The sequence below is a fragment of the Lagenorhynchus albirostris genome, chromosome 7 (genome assembly GCF_949774975.1).
Source record: "Lagenorhynchus albirostris chromosome 7, mLagAlb1.1, whole genome shotgun sequence".
NCBI classification, from domain to species: Eukaryota; Metazoa; Chordata; class Mammalia; order Artiodactyla; family Delphinidae; genus Lagenorhynchus; species Lagenorhynchus albirostris.
The window spans coordinates 66,456,082-66,476,057 of NC_083101.1; the positions used below are offsets into that span (position 1 = coordinate 66,456,082).

Genomic DNA, 19,976 nt, shown 5'->3' on the forward strand with positions numbered 1-19,976 from the left:
TAGTTTTAGCTTTATGCAGTAAAATGGTAATATGTTTATAATTTTAATTTTAAACTTGAAAATTATACATGTCTCATCTCATTTTAGATAAAAATTTATGCCCATATGATTTGGTATAGCTCTCCCTGTTTTAATAGAACCACTCTGTATAAACCCTATACTCACTTTACAACATGGCTATCTTTAATAGTAAAATGTTGTTTAAAAATCTTAACATTTATCTTTACAACTTTGTACTTAATTTACATTTTTGTATATAAATAACATTGTCATCAGTTTCAGTTAAGTGGGCTTGGTTTTATTTTAATACTTTTTGTTATTGTTATAAAGGAAATATTCTTAGAAAAAGCTGGAAGTTTACAGATATATAGACAAAAATATTAATGTAGCTACTTACATTTTGTATGTCTGTGAATTGATTCGTAGGAAATCTAGTGATATACAGCAGATGATATGATTCCTTATACTCCTAACACTTGCCATATGCTCAGGTAACACAGGCCGCCATCTCATTATTATGACACATATCAGTTTCATATTATAACATAAAGAACAAGAAATGCTCATGTTCGTTTATCTTAAGATAAAATAAGTAATTGAAATAATGTATGTACTGCCAGCTAGAACATGATACAGTTTATAACAATTTATCTTTTTTGTTTCAGAACAATATTCTTTTTTGCCAGGTTTTGTTTAATTTTTATTTCTGTGGGTATATTGTACTACACTACTACTTACTACGTTAGGGTAGAAACCTAGAGAAGTTTATTATTTCATTCCAACTGCCATAAATGATGTGGAGGAGGAAAGGAAGTTTTCCTCTATTCTTTTAGGTTCTCAGATGAGATATCCCCAGTAATAAAAAGACAGATTAACAGGAAAAAACAAACAGAAGTTTAACAACAGGCATACCTCCTGTATACGTAGGAGATGCCCAGGAAAACTGAAGTAACACCCTGAAATGGTCCAAGCCGTCACCTTATACACCTTCCTCAGCTAAAGACAAGAAAAGATGTCGGGGCTGGGCAGTCAGTTACTACTCAGTTTTCAGAGCCTCTCCTTGTGTCTGCCGTTTCTTAAAAACAACCAGCTCAAGATAAGACAGATGTCAAAGAGACATTTTGGGGTGGCAAAATTCTGCTCCCCTTCATTGACTACTACCATAGTAGATCCAGAAAGCCATTTTAAGTCTTAAAAGCCAACAGAAATTGTTTTCATTGGACCATGTGTCAAATTAGTGTACTAATTTGTCACTGTTTTTTTAAATATTAACCTAATGCAATTGTATGAGTCATGATTTAACCCCTTTAGTTGAGTTCCCTTATTTTAGAAGGATATATATGAAATTCATTCAAAATGGGTTTAAAAGACAGTAAAAACATGAAAACAATATTTGTATAATACATAGTAGAAATGAAACATATAAGTAGATCCTTTTTAAAATAATGTCTTAACATTTCACTCTGTTAAGGGATAAGTTGTGTCCCCCACCCAAATTCTTACGTCAAAGTCCTAATCCCCTGTATCTCAGAATGTGACTATATTTGAAGATGGAGGTCTTTAAAATTTTAATTAAGTTAAAATGAGGTTATTAGGGTTGAAGCCACCCAGTCTGTGTACTTTGTTACGGCAGCTCTAACAAAGTAATACACAAACTTTAAAAAGTCAGGTGTTTTATTTCAGTTTTGAAAGGAGCCATCTTTTTGGTAAATTAAATGCTCAATACTGGACTTGAGATGATCTAATACCACACAAACCAAATGCCTTTAACACTTCCTCAGACTTTCATTTTCAAATATATATTGAAATTTTCCTTTCTGTTTTTGGAGAGGTGAAATCAGTTTGACAATTTTTTGAGAGTATACCTTGAATAACACTTTAATATGTGCTATGGACTTTCCCTTATCAAATTCTTTAGAAGTAGTATCTCTCTTGTTCTCCATTTTAAACTTAAATGCAAATAATTTTGACCAGTTCTTATGTTTAAACATAGATTCACATTAGGCAGTTAACAGACTTTAAATATTTTAAACATAACAGACCTTAAAAAGGTACTCTTCCACTGGTATCTAAAATTTTCATGAGTTGTACCCAATCTTAAAATTAAAAAATGCCAATTTCCAAAACTGAAATCTCAAATTTAAGATGTTTGTTACATTTCTTCATTATGTTATATTTTAATCAAAAGTATAAAGTTGAGGGGCTTCCCTCGTGGTGCAGTGGTTGGGAGTCCGCCTGCCGATGCAGGGGACGCGGGTTCGTGCCCCGGTCTGGGAGGATCCCACATGCCGTGAAGTGGCTGGGCCCGTGAGCCATGGCCGCTGAGCCTGCGCGCCCGGAGCCTGTGCTCCGCAACGGGAGAGGCCACGACAGTGAGAGGCCCGCGTACCGCAAAAAAAAAAAAAAAAAAAAGTGTAAAGTTGATTTAATAGATAATTCAGCAATATTTAGTGCAAGTAATTATATTTTAGCTCAAGTAATATTATTAACTAGCTGTTATGATTAACAGTAATAGAGACAATAATGATAATGATGATGATGATGATGATGAACCGTCTAGAACTTACCATCTACTGAGAATTGTGGTGTATGATCATATTTAATGCTTGTAACCTGTAAAATAGCTGTTACTATTCCCATTTCACAGATGAGGAAACTAAAGGTAAAATAGGTTAAATATTTTACCAGGTAAAGCAATCAGAGCTAGAAGTGAGATCCAGACCAGGCTCAAAATTCAATTTCCCCTAGATTGCACTGCTTCTTACTAATATTTTTATATCACCACTGTCAAAATCATTTTTTAAAGGTATAATTGTTTATTTTCATAAAATAATTTTTAAAAATACAGTCTCTTCTATTCACGCCACCCTGGAATCTAACATGCTAAAATATTTTAAAGTATATTTATGAAAACTATACTGTTTGGGGCAGTGATTAAAAACCACTGAGAGAAACCAAAGAGAAAAAGGTGGTATTCTTTTTCTGCTTGTAGTATTTTTTAGTAAATGGAGACTATAATTTCGTGATAGAGTGATTTGGAAAAAGTAAAAATGTTCATGTATTCCTGAACACTATTTTCTGTCACATTATCCAGCTCTCCAATAAAGTATTTGCATTGAGAAAGAACAATAGAATTTGTTTCACAGAAATATACAGAGGTCTACAATATTCTGGTAGAAACTCATATACCTCTATTTCAGGTCAAGAGTAAGCCCTACAAAGACATAAGTCCAACAATAGGGAGTATATCATACTATGGAAAAAACTGATTAAAATTAGCTGAGATTCTTCATATTGTGTTGGGAAATATCCATGTCCCAGGGCAGCATAACCAATCGGTAAATGACTGTTGAATTAAATGAAGGGGGTTGAACTCACAAGAAGACTAAGGGTGCAGAAGGATCAGAGAGGACTGAAACTCACATTAGGAAACAACCTAGATCTTCACCATCATGAGTCAAGTCCAGTAAACTGGAAAGTGTTAAGAGTATGCATAAGTTTTTTGTGTATTTCTCGAATATTATTTTAAATCATTGGTTGTCAATGTATCAATAATGTTTTCTCCTTTGAAGAATTTGTTTTAAGGTAAGTATGAGTCCATATAGTTTTTCAATTGTTGTATTTTTTTGTCACATTATCCAGCTCTCCAATAAAGTATTTGCATTGAGAGGGATCAATAGAATTTGTTTCCCAGAAATATACAGAGGTCTACAAGTAGTCTGGTGCAAACTCATATACATCTACTCCAGGTCAAGAGTAAGCCCTGTTAAGACCTATAAAAGTTTCTTGCTTGACTCTTTCTTTCTTGACCCTAGTTCTTTGTTCATTTTCCACATATATCTGGGAAAGTCTTCTTCCCCATACGGCTTGTGGAATAGTGGGATAGACACAAAATCCTGAACTTGAATCCCAGTTTAACCAGGAAATGTTTACGTCTGTGTGTTAAGTTTTCAGAGCTTCCATTTCCTCTTCTGGGAAGATAATTATCAATTCTGCTTACCTCACCTGTTTTTGAGATTATCAGAAGAGATTGTGTTTATTAAAAATTTTTATAAATGGTAAAATGTACTATAAAGGAACAAAATTTGCCACTCCAAAAGTCTCTTTGGCATATGGATTATTTTGAGTCAAAAATAATCAGGGCCCAAAAGACTCAGGAAGAAACTTTGACCTTCCACCTGACTGCCTAAGAGAATGAAGATAGAGGACCTATTCCAGGAAGGGAACTATCACCATAGATAACTGTAGTATAAACTAGGTGTGTGTTGTCAGGGAAGAATCTAGCAAATTGTCTGTTAAAATTTCTCTCTGTGTCCTGTTGTCTCTGCATGGTTCAGCAAACATTTGTTTACCACGAATTTGCTTTTCCATCTCCTTGTTAATTGCCTTCCTCCTAAACCACTAGCACCAATATCCTCTTTTCTCTTTAGCTGAAAATGGTATTTAAGGCGAGGAGGGTTTTGGCCATTTCATTGAGTTACTGTGTTTTCCTGGGTCTCTCCCATGTACACATGTTATAAAACCTTTGATTTTCTCCTGTTAATGTGTCTCATGTCAATTTAATTCTTAGACCAGCCATAAGAACACAGAAGGGTAGAGAGAAATGTCTTCCTCCGCAACAGTGCTTTACAAACAGTGTTGAATATTTTTCAAGATTTAAGTTGAAATCAACTCCTCCTTGAAATTTTTTGTACTCATGGCTTAGAATCAGTTGCTCTTTCCTTTATGTCCAGACTTATGGCACTTAGATTCTATCCTTTATTAGCTTTATTTGTGCAATTGTCTTTGTTTCTGAATAGTTTTTGAAATTAAGTTCAAGAATTATATATTATTTCTGTGTCCTACAACATGAATACTGTTTAATGAAATAAGTGTAAAAAAATTAATTCATATGAAACCTTGAAATAATTATTTTAACATTGTTAGATTCCTTTTTTTTTTTTTTTTGGTAAAAAGTTCCTGTATTGTATAAACTAAGGACCTCACAACTATTAAAATTACATTTTTATAATTTAGGAAAAAGCAGCCTCAATAGATCATTTTGTATTTAGGTCATCAGTTTTTCATATGATAGTTAAATATTGAAGGCTAATTTTATTTTAATAATAAAGTTTCCCTATGTACTGTTTTCAGACTTTTTGTATAAATTGTTTTTCTCTGAAAGTATTCTTTTTCACGAGTAGTAAAATGAGGGGGAGCAAAATATATCACCCCAAAATATGTCTCTTTGGCATATTGATTATTTTAGGCTGATTATTTTTAAGAAACTACAGACATAGGAAAAGCTCTGAAAACTGAGTAGAAGTTATCCCTTTGTAAGAAACATTTACATTTATAAGGGAAATCTCCATTTGTAAGAGGGTATACCTTGCTGTACCAGGAAGATGAAGATGACCAAATCTCTAATAAAAGTGTAATCAGTGGAGAAGGCAAGGACCTAAATCTGCTTAACAGCCAGACCCTTGTTTACTATGCTTTTCCTGGGAACCTCCTATAACTGACTCCCACCCACCAAAATCTTACATAGTCTTTAGATGAAAATGGTATTTAAGGTGATGGCTTAGGCCATTTCGGGGAGTTACTCAGTTTTCCTGGGTATCTCCCAAGTATACAGGAGGTATACGTGATATTAAATTTTTGTTTTTCTCTTGTTAATCTGTCTTATATATTTATATAATATATATTTATATATCTTATATTATATTTTTATATTCTTATATTTTTCTCTTGTTAATCTGTCTTATATCAATTTCATTCTGAGACCAGAAAGAACCTAGAAGGGTAGAAGGAAGTTTTTTTCCTTCCCAACAGTAGACTATAAAGCCAAAGCACTTACAGTCTCAGAGAACTCTGCAGAGCTTATTAGCATACTTAGTTCTGTGTCACATTGTGTAGAATTTTAACTTCTTTTACCATCTGTCCTTTATTCAACAGATGTATTATTGCATTTTAGAATGTATTTATGTACACCACCTTAGAATTATTTAGAAATTAAGTACTTTAGATTTATTTTGTCCTTGTGCTAAATGAAATTTTATTTTCATAAGTTAGAAATGACAATAAAAATACAGTACATTCTAGTTTTGGACTTTTAAAAGAATAAATTAAACTTTTCTATTTAGGTCATTGAATTGGAAAATCGGCTAAAATCTTTTGAGAAAAGGTCAAGAAAATTAAAAGAAGGGAATAAAAAATTAATAAAAGAAAATGATTTCCTGAAATCCCTTGTAAAACAGCAGCAAGAAGACGCAAAGACCAGAGAAAAAGAGGTGGAACAACTGCAAAAGGGAAGTAAAGATGTAGAAAAAGACAAAGCTGAACTTCAAGTAAAACTCAGTGAGCTGGAGATAGAAGTCACTTCCCTAAGGAGACAAGTGGCAGAAGCTAATGAGTTGAGAAATGAAAATGAAGAGCTGATGAATTCAGTAGAGAAATTACAGCGTTCAGCAGACAAAGCTAAATCTGAGATGGCCACCACGGAAGTGAGATCTGGATCTAGACAATCTGATTGTAAGGCAACCACTACCAAGGTTAAATTTAAAGCGGCCAAGAAAAAGCGCTCCGTGGGTCGTTACCACACTGTTCTCAATCACTCCATCAAGGTCATGAGCAATGTGTTTGAGAACCTCAGCAAGGACGACTGGGAGGATGTGTGCGAAAGCAGGTAAGGCTCTCATTAACTTAGCTCAGTGGTGGGGACACTGTGCATATGTAAAGCACCAGCAAGTGGAGATTGAATTTCAACTACTGTTGATTTGGTATTCAGAAAAAATACTGTCAGATTCTTTGAAATATCTTGGGAGGTCTTGTTCTGAGCTTATTGACTGAAATTTGCATGCAAAATTAGCCACAACTGCATGAGTGTTTGAATAGGTGCCAGGAAACCCAAAAGAAGGCAATGCTTGATTTCTTCCAGTGATGCTATTTTCATGCAGTCATGAGGCTTGAAATTGACAGTTTGGCAGGTTGATTTAATTTGCTGGCCCTTTGCATATTCACCACTGACAGCTAAGGATTCCCAGGCAAGCCTACTAAGTCGGTTTAGTTATCTTGTGACATGGCAACCTGGGAGGAGAAACATTTTTTCCCCTTAATTTAGTTAGATAAATTTTGAATGACCCATTTCAGCTTGTTACCAGATGTCTACAAGCTGTTTAACATCCTTTAAATTAAGAACCATCTTCACTAATTATTTCATGTATGTATTATGCAGGTCATTGTGCTAACTTTAATTGAAGGAGGTTAAAAATTAGTTCTTTAAAGTTAAAGCTCTACAGATTCCTAGTTTTAAGTTATCTAACCCCTAGTGAATAACAACAGGGGAATACTAAAAATCTATAATATTTCTTACCCTTACCCCTGGCTATACATTCATACATTGAAGCACATCAGTAAAACCACAAAGGCAAGTGGATAATAGAACACCTCTTTTTATACCTAGATAATACGGAAGTTTAATGTGGCCAGAATTGTTAACAGACACATGGAACAATTTTCCATAATTCTGTCTTGGTTTATGATGGCGCATATTTCCTTTTATTTCCCCAAGTTTTTTTTTTTTTTAAATCTGCAGTCATGATCTGTTTTAGATTTGGGATGTTTCTGGATAGTTTTCTTAGACATAGATCTGAAACATTTTAAAATGCAATTCTCAAACTTGTTTGCATATTAGAATCACCTGGGGATCTCATAAAAATTCCAAAGCTCAGGCCACATCCCAGAACAATTAAATCATAACTTCTGGAGTGAGATACAAGCTTCAGTATGTTTTGAGGCTCTCCAGCTGATTCCAATATGCAGACAAGTTTGCGAACCACTGTTTTAAACGATCAGTGGTCATGCCTCTGGTCTTTAGACAGGTGAAAAACTCAAAAACAAATTTACGAAAGTAAGGAAGAAAGACCAAATCTGCTTTCCTGTTTCTTTGTTACCTCTTCTAAGGTTTTCTTCCCTGTTCTCAAAAGCAGTTAGAGATAAAATCCTACTTAGCTTAAAACCCACTAAGGGCTTCCCTGGTGGTGCAGTGGTTGAGAATCCGCCTGCCGATGCAGGGGACACGGGTTCGTGTCCCGGTCCGGGAAGGTCCCACATGCCGGGGAGCGGCTAGGCCTGTGAGCCATGGCCGCTGAGCCTGCGTGTCCGGAGGCTGTGCTCTGCAACAGGAGAGGCCACAACAGTGAGAGGCCCGCGTACTGCAAAAAAAAAAACAAAAACAAAACCCACTAAGTGTTTATCTTTGTCTTCCAGGAAATTCTGGTTTCATCTACTAATTATATCTCAGCCAGTTGATACTACCACACTCTTCATAATATAGTGGTACATATTTACTGGTGTATGTATGTCTGAATAAATATGTGAAAGTTAAGGAATACACTCAGTTCAATTTCATCTTCTTGGTGCATGTGCAGAAGGTCACGTATTTTGGGGGATGTATCACACAATATTTCTTAAAACATAGGATTGTCATTTAAGTTATTAGCAGTGAAACTCAGTTTTACACTGTGAGGATTAATTGTTACATTTCCTGCCTGACAGAACGGTCTCAGGAATCACTCAGCTGCAAAGAATTCTCAAGCAATTAGAAATCCCACAATGGAGCCTCAGGACTTCAGGACATTCTGTTTCTTTTAACTTTTCATAGTCTGAAATATAAGAAATTTACTTGGATACTGAGGAAAATAGAACTTGGCCCTTTATTTATTTGTATATAGAATATTATATAATTATTACCTTATGAATATTTATTTCCGATAGTTGAATAATATTACAAGAGCATGATGTCAAAGAACAAAAATAATATGATTTAGTAACAAGCATGAAGACCTCTATTCATGCGAAAACATACATGGATAAGGGGAGTCCAGTGCCTAACAAGCTGTGGAGCACTCTTTCAAGGGATTTGGGGCAGGAGGGAGTTTTATAGAGCATTATAAGAGGCAAAGCAGAAACAGGGCATGATTGGCTAGGAGGTCAGGGATTTTCTTGTAAAGCTAGCGGGTCCTATTTTCTAGGGTAAGATAGCTAGCTAAAGTTCGCAAACTAGCTAAAGCTGAATTGGAGGATTCTGATTGGTATATGTTAGCTTTCCTTGACAGTGATGCATTTCCCGTTAGTGCAGCTGACTTAGGTTCCGGTTTCTGACACAGGCCGGGCCGCTGGGGCAGCCTGCATTTTGTGGGTCCCAATATATGAATTATCTTTATCAATGCCCATTCACTGATAGGTAATAATCAGGAGGAGTTGTTAATACCTAGAAGAAGAAAGACAGAATTTCAGCAAAACATGTTTATCAAATCTGTGGATAACGTGACACTGAAAGGGCTGGAAAATACTTTACGAGATAGAATCAAAATCCCCAAAGATCTCAATAGACTGGGAAGATATAGTTATCCAGAAGACTACAGGGTCCTTTACTTGGCTATAAAATGTCAATTGTTCAACTATGCAATGGGAAAATATGGCACTTTGTAATAGTGAATGTAAAACTATATTTTGTTAAATCCTCTAAGAGTCTCAGTACAATATGCATGCTGGAAAAGCTTATACAAATTTAGTCTACATCTACCAGGAGTACTACTAAGTACTTCTCATTGTACACTCGAAGTATGAAATTGAATTCTGGACATAATGCTCCATCAAAATAAGCTGGTGTACTTTTCAAGAGGGACCAGGAAGGGAAAGCATCTCAAAAGCATTCATGTTAGGAGTACTTGAACAAGCTAGGGATGTTTTCCTTAGAGATGTTGCAAGCATCATATAACTATATCCAAATAGTTAGATCATCCATGTGGAAAAGGGATTGAACTTAAATTTCTGCTCAGCATCAACACCAGCACTTCTAATCTTCTTCCCTTTATTTTTTTTCTTTAACACAAACTATTAACATACTATGTGTTTTATATATATATATATATATATATATATATATATATATATATATAAATTTAGTCCACTTCTTTGTCACCTGTCTCCCCACCCCACTGGGCGGAAAGTTACCTGAGGGCAAGGAGTTTCATCTATTTTTTTTTCACTCACCACTTTACCCTTGTGCCCAGAAAAGTGTCTGGTACATAGTTGGTGCTTAACAAGTATTATATTGAATGATGCATACCCATAAGAGATGGAACTAGATCAATTCATGAAAGGCTCAGAGATTCAGATTTTGTTCCAGACTAGGAGAAAACTTTCTTTTAGAAATATTAAAGCTTTCTGCCCTGGGTCAGAAAGTAGTGAGTGTTCCAACCCTGCAAGCGTTGAAACATGTGCTTCCTGAGTTAACACTTGGAGAAATACTATAGAAGTGATGCTGCAAGCATGTGATATTACATAATCTAACTTCTTGATGAGATTTTATAATTTTGTAAAATATATTTAAACAATTTTCTCTCAATATATTTAGAGTAATTTTCTCTCTTAACAATGAGAATCAGTAAATGCCCAAATTAAACTTGTAGCTACCTATATAAACTGTGCTGTAATATTATTTGGTCTTGAACTTAAAGAGGTACGTTTAACAACTCTTCTTCTTGGGCTTTATATCCCCCCTTTTTCCCAAAATCAGTGATTCTGAAGCACAGACCGTACAAAATTTGGGAACAATTATTGTAGAAACATCCCAGAAAATAAGTCCTACAGAGGATAGAGGAGACCAGAAAGAAAGCCAAACAGAAGACAGCCAAATGCAAGGCAAAGAAATAGTACAAATACATCCAAATGTAGATGGAAAGACTCCAAAGGTATATCACAATTTTGCTTAATTATAAGCTATGTTTTTAATGTTATCTCCTGCTTCATAACTTAAATCAATTTTTGTTGCCAGTGATTTAATTTAAATCCTTAAAAAATTGTTTTCTTTGGAATATACAGTGAAAATACTCACTTTTTAATAATTTTCAAGTACTAATTTAGTATAATCTTTTGCATAGATGAACATGGAAATAGATATAATTTTCCTGAATATAAATCTTAAGGTATTTATCTTTCAGCCAAAAAATTGAATGTGATAATAAGCTCATTGCTGTTTCCAGGTATATAAAATATATGAAAAGAAGAAATTTCTGTTTTTATATTAGCCTTCATGATAATAAATTATTTAGTCTGACTAAATTTTTAAATTTCTGATTTCTACGTAATGTATTTTATCCCCCAGCGTATTTTTTTTATTTTGCTGTTCAGATTTTTTTTTAATTTCAACCTAATGTATTTTATTCCCCAATATATTTTATTTTTTTATTTTCTTTATTTTTATTTTTTCTAAAGTTTTATTTACATGTTTGCAATTGAGATGCTTATTCTGCTTATGTTTTTTCTTAACATATTAATTGGTGTATAATTCCTTTACAGTGTTGTGTTAGTTTCTGCTGTATAATGAAGTTAATCAGCTACACGTATATATATATTCCCATATGCTATCTCTCTTGCGTCTCCCTCCCACGCTCCCTATCCCACACCTCTATGTGGTCACAAAGCACCGAGCTGATCTCCCTGTGCTACGCGACTGCTTCCCACTAGCTATCTGTTTTACATATGGTAGTGTATATATGTCAATGCAACTCTCTCACTTCATCCCATCTTACAGTTCCCCCTCCCCGTGTGCTCAAGTCCATTCTCTACGTCTGCTTCTTTATTCCTGTCCTGCCCCTATGTTCATCAGAACCTTTTTTTTTTTTTTGAGACTCCATATATATGTGTTACCATACGGTATTTGATTTTCTCTTTCTGACTTACTTCACTCTGTATGACAGACGCTGGGTCTATCCATCTCACTACAAATAACTCAATTTCATTTCATTTCTTTGGCTGAGTAATATTCCACTGTATATATATATGCCACATCTTCTTTATCCATTCATCTGTCGATGTACACTTAGGTTGCTTCCATGTCCTGGCTATTGTAAATAGTGCTGCACTGAACATTGGGGTACATGTCTCTTTTTGAATTATGGTTTTCTCAGGGTATATGCCCAGTAGTGGGATTGCGGGGTCGTATGGTAGTTCTATTTTTAGTTTTTTAAGGAACCTCCAATACTGTTTCTTCATAGTGGCTTTATCAATTTACATTCCCAGCAACAATGCAGAAGGGTTCCCTTTTCTCCACACCCTCTCCAGCATTTATTGTTTCTAGACTTTTTGATGATGGCCATTCTGACCGGTGTGAGGTGATACCTCATTGTAGTTTGAATTTGCATTTCTCTAATGATTAGTGATATTGACCATCCTTTTATGTGTTTGTTGGCAATCAGTATATATTCTTTGGAGAAAAGTCTATTTAGGTCTTCTGCCCATTTTTGGTTAGGGTTGTTTGTTTTCTTGATATTGAGCTGCATGAGCTGCTTGTATATTTTGGAGATTAATCTTTTGTTAGTTGCTTCGTTTGCAAATATTTTCTCCCATTCTGAGGGTTGTCTTTTCGTCTTGTTCAAGGTTTCCTTTGCTGTGCAAAAGCTTTTAAGCTTCATTAGGTCCCATTGTTTGTTTTCATTTCCATTTCTCTAGGACGTGGGTCAAAAAGAATCTTGCTGTGATTTGTGTCATAGAGTGTTCTGCCTATGTTTTCCTCTAAGAGTTTGATAGTTTCTGGCCTTACATTTAGTTCTTTAATCCATTTTCAGTTTATTTTTGTGTATGGTATTAGGGTGTGTTTTAATTTCATTCTTTTACATGTATCTCTCCATTTTTCCCAGCACCACTTATTGAAGAGGCTGTCTTTTCTCCATTGTATATTCTAGCCTCCGTTATTAAACATAAGGTGACCATATGTGCATGGGTTTATCTCTAGGCTTTCTATCCTGTTCCATTGACCTATATTTCTGTTTTTATGCCAGTAATGTATTGTCTTGATTACTGTAGCTTTGTAGTATAGTCTGAAGTCAGGGAGCCTGATTCATCCAGCTTTGTTTTTCTTTCTTAAGATTGCTTTGGCTATTCGGGGTCTTCTGTGTTTCCATACAAATTGTAAATTTTTTTGTTCTTTTTCTGTGAAAAATGCTATGAGTAGTTTGATGGGGATTGCATTGAAGCTGTAGCTTGCTTTGGGTCTTATAGTCATTTTCACAATATTGATTCTTTCAATGCAAGAACATGGTATATCTCTCCATCTGTATCATATTTAATTTCTTTGATCAGTGTCTTAAAGTTTTCTGCATACCAGTCTTTTGTCTCCTTAGGTAGGTTTATTCCTAGATATTTTATTCTTTTTGTTGCAGTGGTAAATGGGAGTGTGTTCTTAATTTCACTTTCAGATTTTTCTTCATTAGTGTATAGGAATGCAAAAGATTTCTGTGCATTAATTTTGTAGCCTGCTACCTTCCCAAATTCATTGATTAGCTCTAGTACTTTTCTGGTGGCATCTTTAGGATTTTCTATGTATAGTGTCATGTCATCAGCAAACAGTGACAGTTTTACTTCTTCTTTTCTGATTTGGATTCCTTTTATTTCTTTTTCTTCTCTGGTTGCTATGGCTGAAAGTTCCAAAACTATGTTGAATAATAGTGGAAAGAGTGGGCAACCTTGTCTTGTTCCTGATCGTAGAGGAAATGGTTTCAGTTTTTCACCGTTGAGAATGATGTTTGCTGTTGGTTTTTCATATATAGCCTTTGTTATGTTGAGGTAAGTTCCCTCTATGCCTACTTTCTGTAGAGTTTTTATCATAATTGGATGTAGAATTTTGTCAAAGGCTTTTTCTACTTCTAATGAGATTATCATGGTTTTTTTTTTAACATCTATTTTGGAGTATAATTGCTTTATACTCCTTTATGCTTTATAATTGCTTTATACTATTTTATATTGCTTTATGGTGTCTTAGTTTCTGCTTTATAACAAAGTGAATCAGTTATACATATACATATGATCCCATATCTCTTCCCTCTTGCGTCTCCCTCCCTCCCACCCTCCCTATCCCACCCCTCTAGGTCGTCACAAACCACAGAGCTGATCTCCCTGTGCTATGCGGCTGCTTCTCACTAGCTATCTATTTTACATTTGGTAGTGTATATATGTCCATGCCACTCTCTCACTTTGTCACAGCTTACCGTTCCCCGTCCCCATATCCTCAAGTCCGTTCTCTAGTAGGTCTGTGTCTTTATTCCTGTCTTCCCCTAGGTTCCTCATGACTTTTTTTTTTACCTTAGATTCCATATATATGTGTTAGCATACGGTATTTGTTTTTCTCTTTCTGACTTACTTCACTCTGTATGACAGAGTCTAGGCCCATCCACGTCACTACAAATAACTCAATTTCATTTCTTTTTACGGCAGAGTAATATTCCATTGTGTATATGTGCCACATCTTCTTTATCCATTCATCTGTTAATGGATACTTAGGTTGCTTCCATGTCCTGGGTATTGTAAATAGAGCTGCAATGAACATATTGGTACATGACTCTTTTTGAATTACAGTTTTCTCAGGGTATATGCCCAGTAGTAGGATTGCTGGGTCATATGGTAGTTCTATTTGTAGTTTTTTAAGGAACCTCCATACTGTTCTCCATAGTGGCTGTATCAATTTACATTCCCATCAACAGTGCAAGAGGGTTCCCTTTTCTCCACACCCTCTCCAGCATGTATTGTTTCTAGATTTTTTGATGATGGCCATTCTGACCGGTGTGAGATGATATCTCATTGTAGTTTTGATTTGCATTTCTCTAATGATTAATGATGTTGAGCATTCTTTCATGTGTTTGTTGGCAATCTGTATATCGTCTTTGGAGAAGTGTCTATTTAGGTCTTCTGCCCATTTTTGGATAGGGTTGTTTGCTTTTTTGTTACTTAGCTGCATGAGCTGGTTGTAAATTTTGGAGATTAATCCTTTGTCAGTTGCTTCATTTGCAAATATTTTCTCCCATTGTGAGGGTTGTCTTTTGGTCTTGTTTATGGTTTCCTTTGCTGTGCAAAAGCTTTTAAGTTTCATTAGGTCCCATTTGTTTATTTTTGTTTTTATTTCCATTTCTCTAGAAGGTGGGTCAAAAAGGATCTTGCTATGATTGATGTCAGAGTGTTCTGCCTATGTTTTCCTCTAAGAGTTTGATAGTTTCTGGCCTTATATTTAGGTCTTTAATCCATTTTTGAGCTTATTTTTGTGTATGGTTTTAGGGAGTGTTTTAATCTCATACTTTTATTTGTATCTGTCCAGTTTTCCCAGCACCACTTATTGAAGAGGCTGTCTTTTCTCCATTTTATATTCCTACCTCCTTTATAAAAGATAAGGTGACCATATGTGTGTGGGTTTATCTCTGGGCTCTCTGTCCTGTTCCATTGATCTATATTTCTGTTTTTGTGCCAGTACCATGCTGTCTTGATTACTGTAGCTTTGCAGTATAGTCTGAAGTCAGGGAGCCTGATTCCTCCAGCTCCATTTTTCGTTCTCAGGATTGCTTTGGCTATTCGGGGTCTTTTGTGTTTCCATACAAATTGTGAAATTTTTTGTTCTAATTCTGTGAAAAATGCCAGTGGTAGTTTGATAGGGATTGCATTGAATCTGTAGATTACTTTGGGTAGTAGAGTCATTTTCACAATGTTGATTCTTCCAATTCAAGGACATGATATGTCTCTCCATCTATTTGTATCATCTTTAATTTCTTTCATCAGTGTCTTATAATTTTCTGCATACAGGTCTTTTGTCTCCTTAGGTAGGTTTATTCCTAGATATTTTATTCTTTTTGTTGCAATGGTAAATGGGAGTGTTTTCTTGATTTCACTTTCAGATTTTTCATCATTAGTGTATAGGAATGCCAGAGATTTCTGTGCATTAATTTTGGATCCTGCTACTTTACCAAATGCATTGATTAGCTCTAGTAGTTTTCTGGTGGCATCTTTAGGATTATCTGTGTATAGTATCATGTCATCTGCAAACAGTGACAGCTTTACTTCTTCTTTTCCGATTTGGATTCCTTTTTATTTCTTTTTCTTCTCTGATTGCTGTGGCTAGAACTTCCAAAACTACGTTGAATAAGAGTGGAAAGAGTGGGCAACCTTGTCTTGTTCCTGATCTTAGTGGAAATGGTTTCAGTTTTTCACCATTGACGATATTGGCTCTGGGTTTGTCATATATGGCCTTTATTATGTTGAGGAAAGTTCCCTCTATGCCTACTTTCTGCAGCGTTTTTATCATAAATGGGTGTTGAATTTTGTCAAAAGCTTTCTCTGCATCTATTGAGATGATCATATGGTTTTTCTCCTTCAGTTGGTTAATATGGTTTATTACATTGATTGATTTGCGTATATTGAAGAATCCTTGCATTCCTGGAAGAAACCCCACTTGATCATGGTGTATGATCCTTTTAATGTGCTGTTGGATTTTGTTTGCTAGTATTATGTTGAGGATTTTTGCATCTATGTTCATCAGTGATATTGGCCCTTAGTTTTCTTTTTTTCTGACCTCTTTGTCTGGTTTGGTTTCAGGGTGATGGTGGCCTCGTAGAATGAGTTTGGGAGCGTTCCTCCCTCTGCTATATTTTGGAAGAGTTTGAGAAGGATAGGTGTTAGCTCTTCTCTAAATGTTTGATAGAATTCGCCTCTGAAGCCATCTAGTCCTGAACTTTTGTTTGTTGGAAGATTTTTAATCACAGTTTCAATTTCACTGCTTGTGATTGGTCTGTTTATATTTTCTATTTCTTCCTGGTTCAGTCTCGGAAGGCTGTGCTTTTCTAAGAATTTGTCCATTTTTTTGAGATTGTCCATTTTATTGGCATATAGTTGCTTGTAGTAATCTCTCATGATCCTTTGTATTTCTGCAGTGTCAGCTGTAACTTCTTTTTCATTTCTAATTCTATTGATTTGAGTCTTCTCCCTTTTTTTCTTGATGAGTCTTGCTAATGGTATATCAATTTTGATTATGTTCTCAAAGAACCAGCTTTTAGTTTTATTGATCTTAGCTACCATTTCCTTCATTTCTTTTTCATTTATTTCTGATCTGATCTTTATGATTTTTTTTCCTTCTGCTAACTTTGGGTTTTTTTGTTCTTCTTTCTCTAATTGCTTTATGTGCAAGCTTAGGTTGTTTATTTGAGATTTTTCCTGCTTCATAAGGTAGGATTGTATTGCTATAAACTTCCCTCTTAAAACTGCTTTTCCTGCATCCCATAGGTTTTGGGTCATCGTGTCTCCATTGTCATTTGTTTTTAGGTATTTTTAGATTTCCTCTTTGATTTCTTTAGTGATCACTTCGTTATTAAGTAGTGTATTGTTTAGCCTCCATGTGTTTGTAATTTTTACAGATCTTTTCCTGTAATTGATATATAGTCTCATAGCATTGTGGTCAGAAAAGATACTTGATACGATTTCAGTTTTCTTAAATTTACCAAGGCTTGATTTGTGACCAAAGATATGATCTATCCTGGAGAATGTTCCATGAGCACTTGAGAAAAATGTGTATTCTGTTGTTTTTGGATGGAATGTCCTATAAATATCAATTAAGTCCCTCTTGTTTATTGTATCATTTAAAGCTTGTGTTTCCTTATTTATTTTCATTTTGGATGATCTGTCCATTGGTGAAAGTGGGGTGTTAAAGTCCCCTACTATGAATGTGTTACTGTCGATTTCCCCTTTTATGGCTCTTAGTATTTGCCTTATGTATTCAGGTGCTCCTATGTTGGGTGCATTACTATTTATAATTGTTATATCTTCTTCTTGGATCGATCCCTTGATCATTATGTAGTGTCCTTCTTTATCTCTTATAATAGTCTTTATTTTAAAGTCTATGTTGTCTGATATGGGAATTGCTACTCCAGCTTTCTTTTGATTTCCATTTACATGGAATACCTTTTTCCATGCCCTCACTTTCAGTCTGTATGTGTCCCTGGGTCTGAATTGGATCTCTTGTAGAAAGCATATATATGGGTCTTGTTTTTGTATCCATTAGGCCAGTGTGTGTCTTTTGGTGGAAGCATTTAATCCATTTGCATTTAAGGTAATTATCGATATGTATGTTCCTATTCCCATTTTCTTAATTGTTTTGGGTTTGTTATTGTAGGTCTTTTCCTTCTCTTGTGTTTCTTGCCTAGAGAAGTTCCTTTAGCATTTGTTGTAAAGCTGGTTTGGTGGTGCTGAACTCTCTCAGCTTTTGCTTTTCTGTAAAGGTTTTAATTTCTCCATCAAATATGAATGAGATCCATGCTGGGTAGAGTAATCTTGGTTTTAGGTTTTTCTCCTTCATCACTTTAAATATGTCCTGCCACTCCCTTCTGGCTTGCAGAGTTTCTGCTGAAAGATCAGCTGTTAACCTTATGGGGATTCCCTTCTGTGTTATTTGTTGTTTTTCCCTTGCTGCTTTTAATGTTTTCTTTGTATTTAATTTTTGATAGTTTGATTAATATGTGTCTTGGTGTGTTTCTGCTTGGATTTATCCTCTATGGGACTCTCTGTGCTTCCTTGACTTGATTAACTATTTCCTTTCCCATATTAGGGAAGTTTTCCACTATAATCTCTTCAAATATTTTCTCAGTCCCTTTCTTTTTCTCTTCTTCTTCTGGGACCCCTGTAATTCGAATGTTGATTCGTTTAATGTTGTCCTAGAGGTCTCTGAGACTGTCCTCAGTTCTTTTCATTCTTTTTTCTTTATTCTGCTCTGCAGTAGTTATTTCCACTATTTTATCTTCCAGGTCACTTATCCGTTCTTCTGCCTGAGTTATTCTGCTATTGATCCCTTCTAGAGTATTTTAAATTTCATTTATTGGGTTGTTCATTGTTGCTTGTTTCCTCTTTAGTTCTTCTAGGTCCTTGTTAAATGTTTCTTGCATTTTCTCTCTTCTATTTCCAAGATTTTGGATCATCTTTACTGTCATTATTCTGAATTCTTTTTCAGTTAGAGTGCCTATTTCTTCTTCATTTTTTAGGTCTGGTGGGTTTTTACCTTGCTCCTTCATCTGGTATGTGTTTTTCTGTCTGCTCATTTTGCTTATCTTACTGCGTTTGCGGTCTCCTTTTTGCAGGCTGCAGGTTCGTAGTTCTCGTTGTTTTTGGTGTCTGTCCCCAGTGGCTAAAGTTGGTTCAGTGGGTTGTGTAGGCTTCCTGGTGGAGGGGACTAGTGCCTGTGTCTGGTGGATGAAGCTGAATCTTGTCTTTGTGGTGGGCAGGTCCAGGTCTGGTGGTGTGTTTTGGGGTGTCTGTGAACATAGTATGATTTTAGGCAGCCTCTCTGCTAATGGGTGGGGTTGTGTTCCTGTCTTGCTAGTTGTTTGGCATGGGGTGTCCAGCTCTGGAGCTTGCTGGTCGTTGAGAGGAGGTGGGTCTTAACGTTGAGATGGAGATCTCCAGGAGAGGTCTCACCGATTGATATTACACAGGGCCGGGACGTCTCTGGTGGACCAGTGTGCTGAACTTGGCACTCCCACATCAGAGGCTCAGGCCTGACACCCGGCCGGAGCACCAAGACCCTGTCAGTCTCACGGCCAGGTACGTGGGGAGTTTCTTGCCTTTTCGGAAGCCTGAGGTCTTCTGCCAGTTTTCAGTAGGTGTTCTGTAGGAGTTGTTCCACATGTAGATGTATTTCTGATGTATTTCTGATGTATTTGTGGGGAGGAAGGTGATCTCCTCCACATCTTACTCCACCATCTTGAAGCACCCCCCATCCCCAATATATTTTAAATCTTAAAATATTGACGTTCCAAAACAACTTATTCAATAATTCTTATCATTGATACATCATGTCATCAAAAGTTTTATCTATTCAACGTAAATCAGTGAAAAAATGAAAAAAGGTAATTTTATTTTGTTTAAAAAAAAAAGATTACCATTGAAGTAACATATAAGTTTCTTTAAAAACCTAATTCAAAGTGTTTATTATTTGAGATCTGGCCAGAACTTTAGAGGAAAAAGTTCCAGGATGACAAAAGTTTATTTTAGTTACTACCATGATGAAGAATTATATTCTAAGTACCTGCTGATTGAGTGGTTGGTTGATAAATAGATTTTACAGAAAACTATTTTGTTACACATTATATTATTGTGAATTTTGTTTATTTGCAGTCGATTTTGTGCAG

At 35.4% G+C, this 19,976-nt stretch overlaps 1 protein-coding gene across 3 annotated transcripts in view; it reads left to right on the forward strand.

Moving 5' to 3' along the window:
- CNTLN (centlein) overlaps positions 1 to 19,976 on the forward strand; it is a 331,029-nt gene that overhangs the window by 216,853 nt on the left and 94,200 nt on the right. For all 3 annotated transcript variants that reach the window (XM_060155107.1, XM_060155109.1, XM_060155108.1), the window contains exons 14-15: positions 6,123 to 6,664; positions 10,562 to 10,736. In XM_060155107.1, coding sequence (XP_060011090.1) covers positions 6,123 to 6,664; positions 10,562 to 10,736 — 717 coding nt within the window. The remainder of the gene's footprint in view (positions 1 to 6,122; positions 6,665 to 10,561; positions 10,737 to 19,976) is intronic.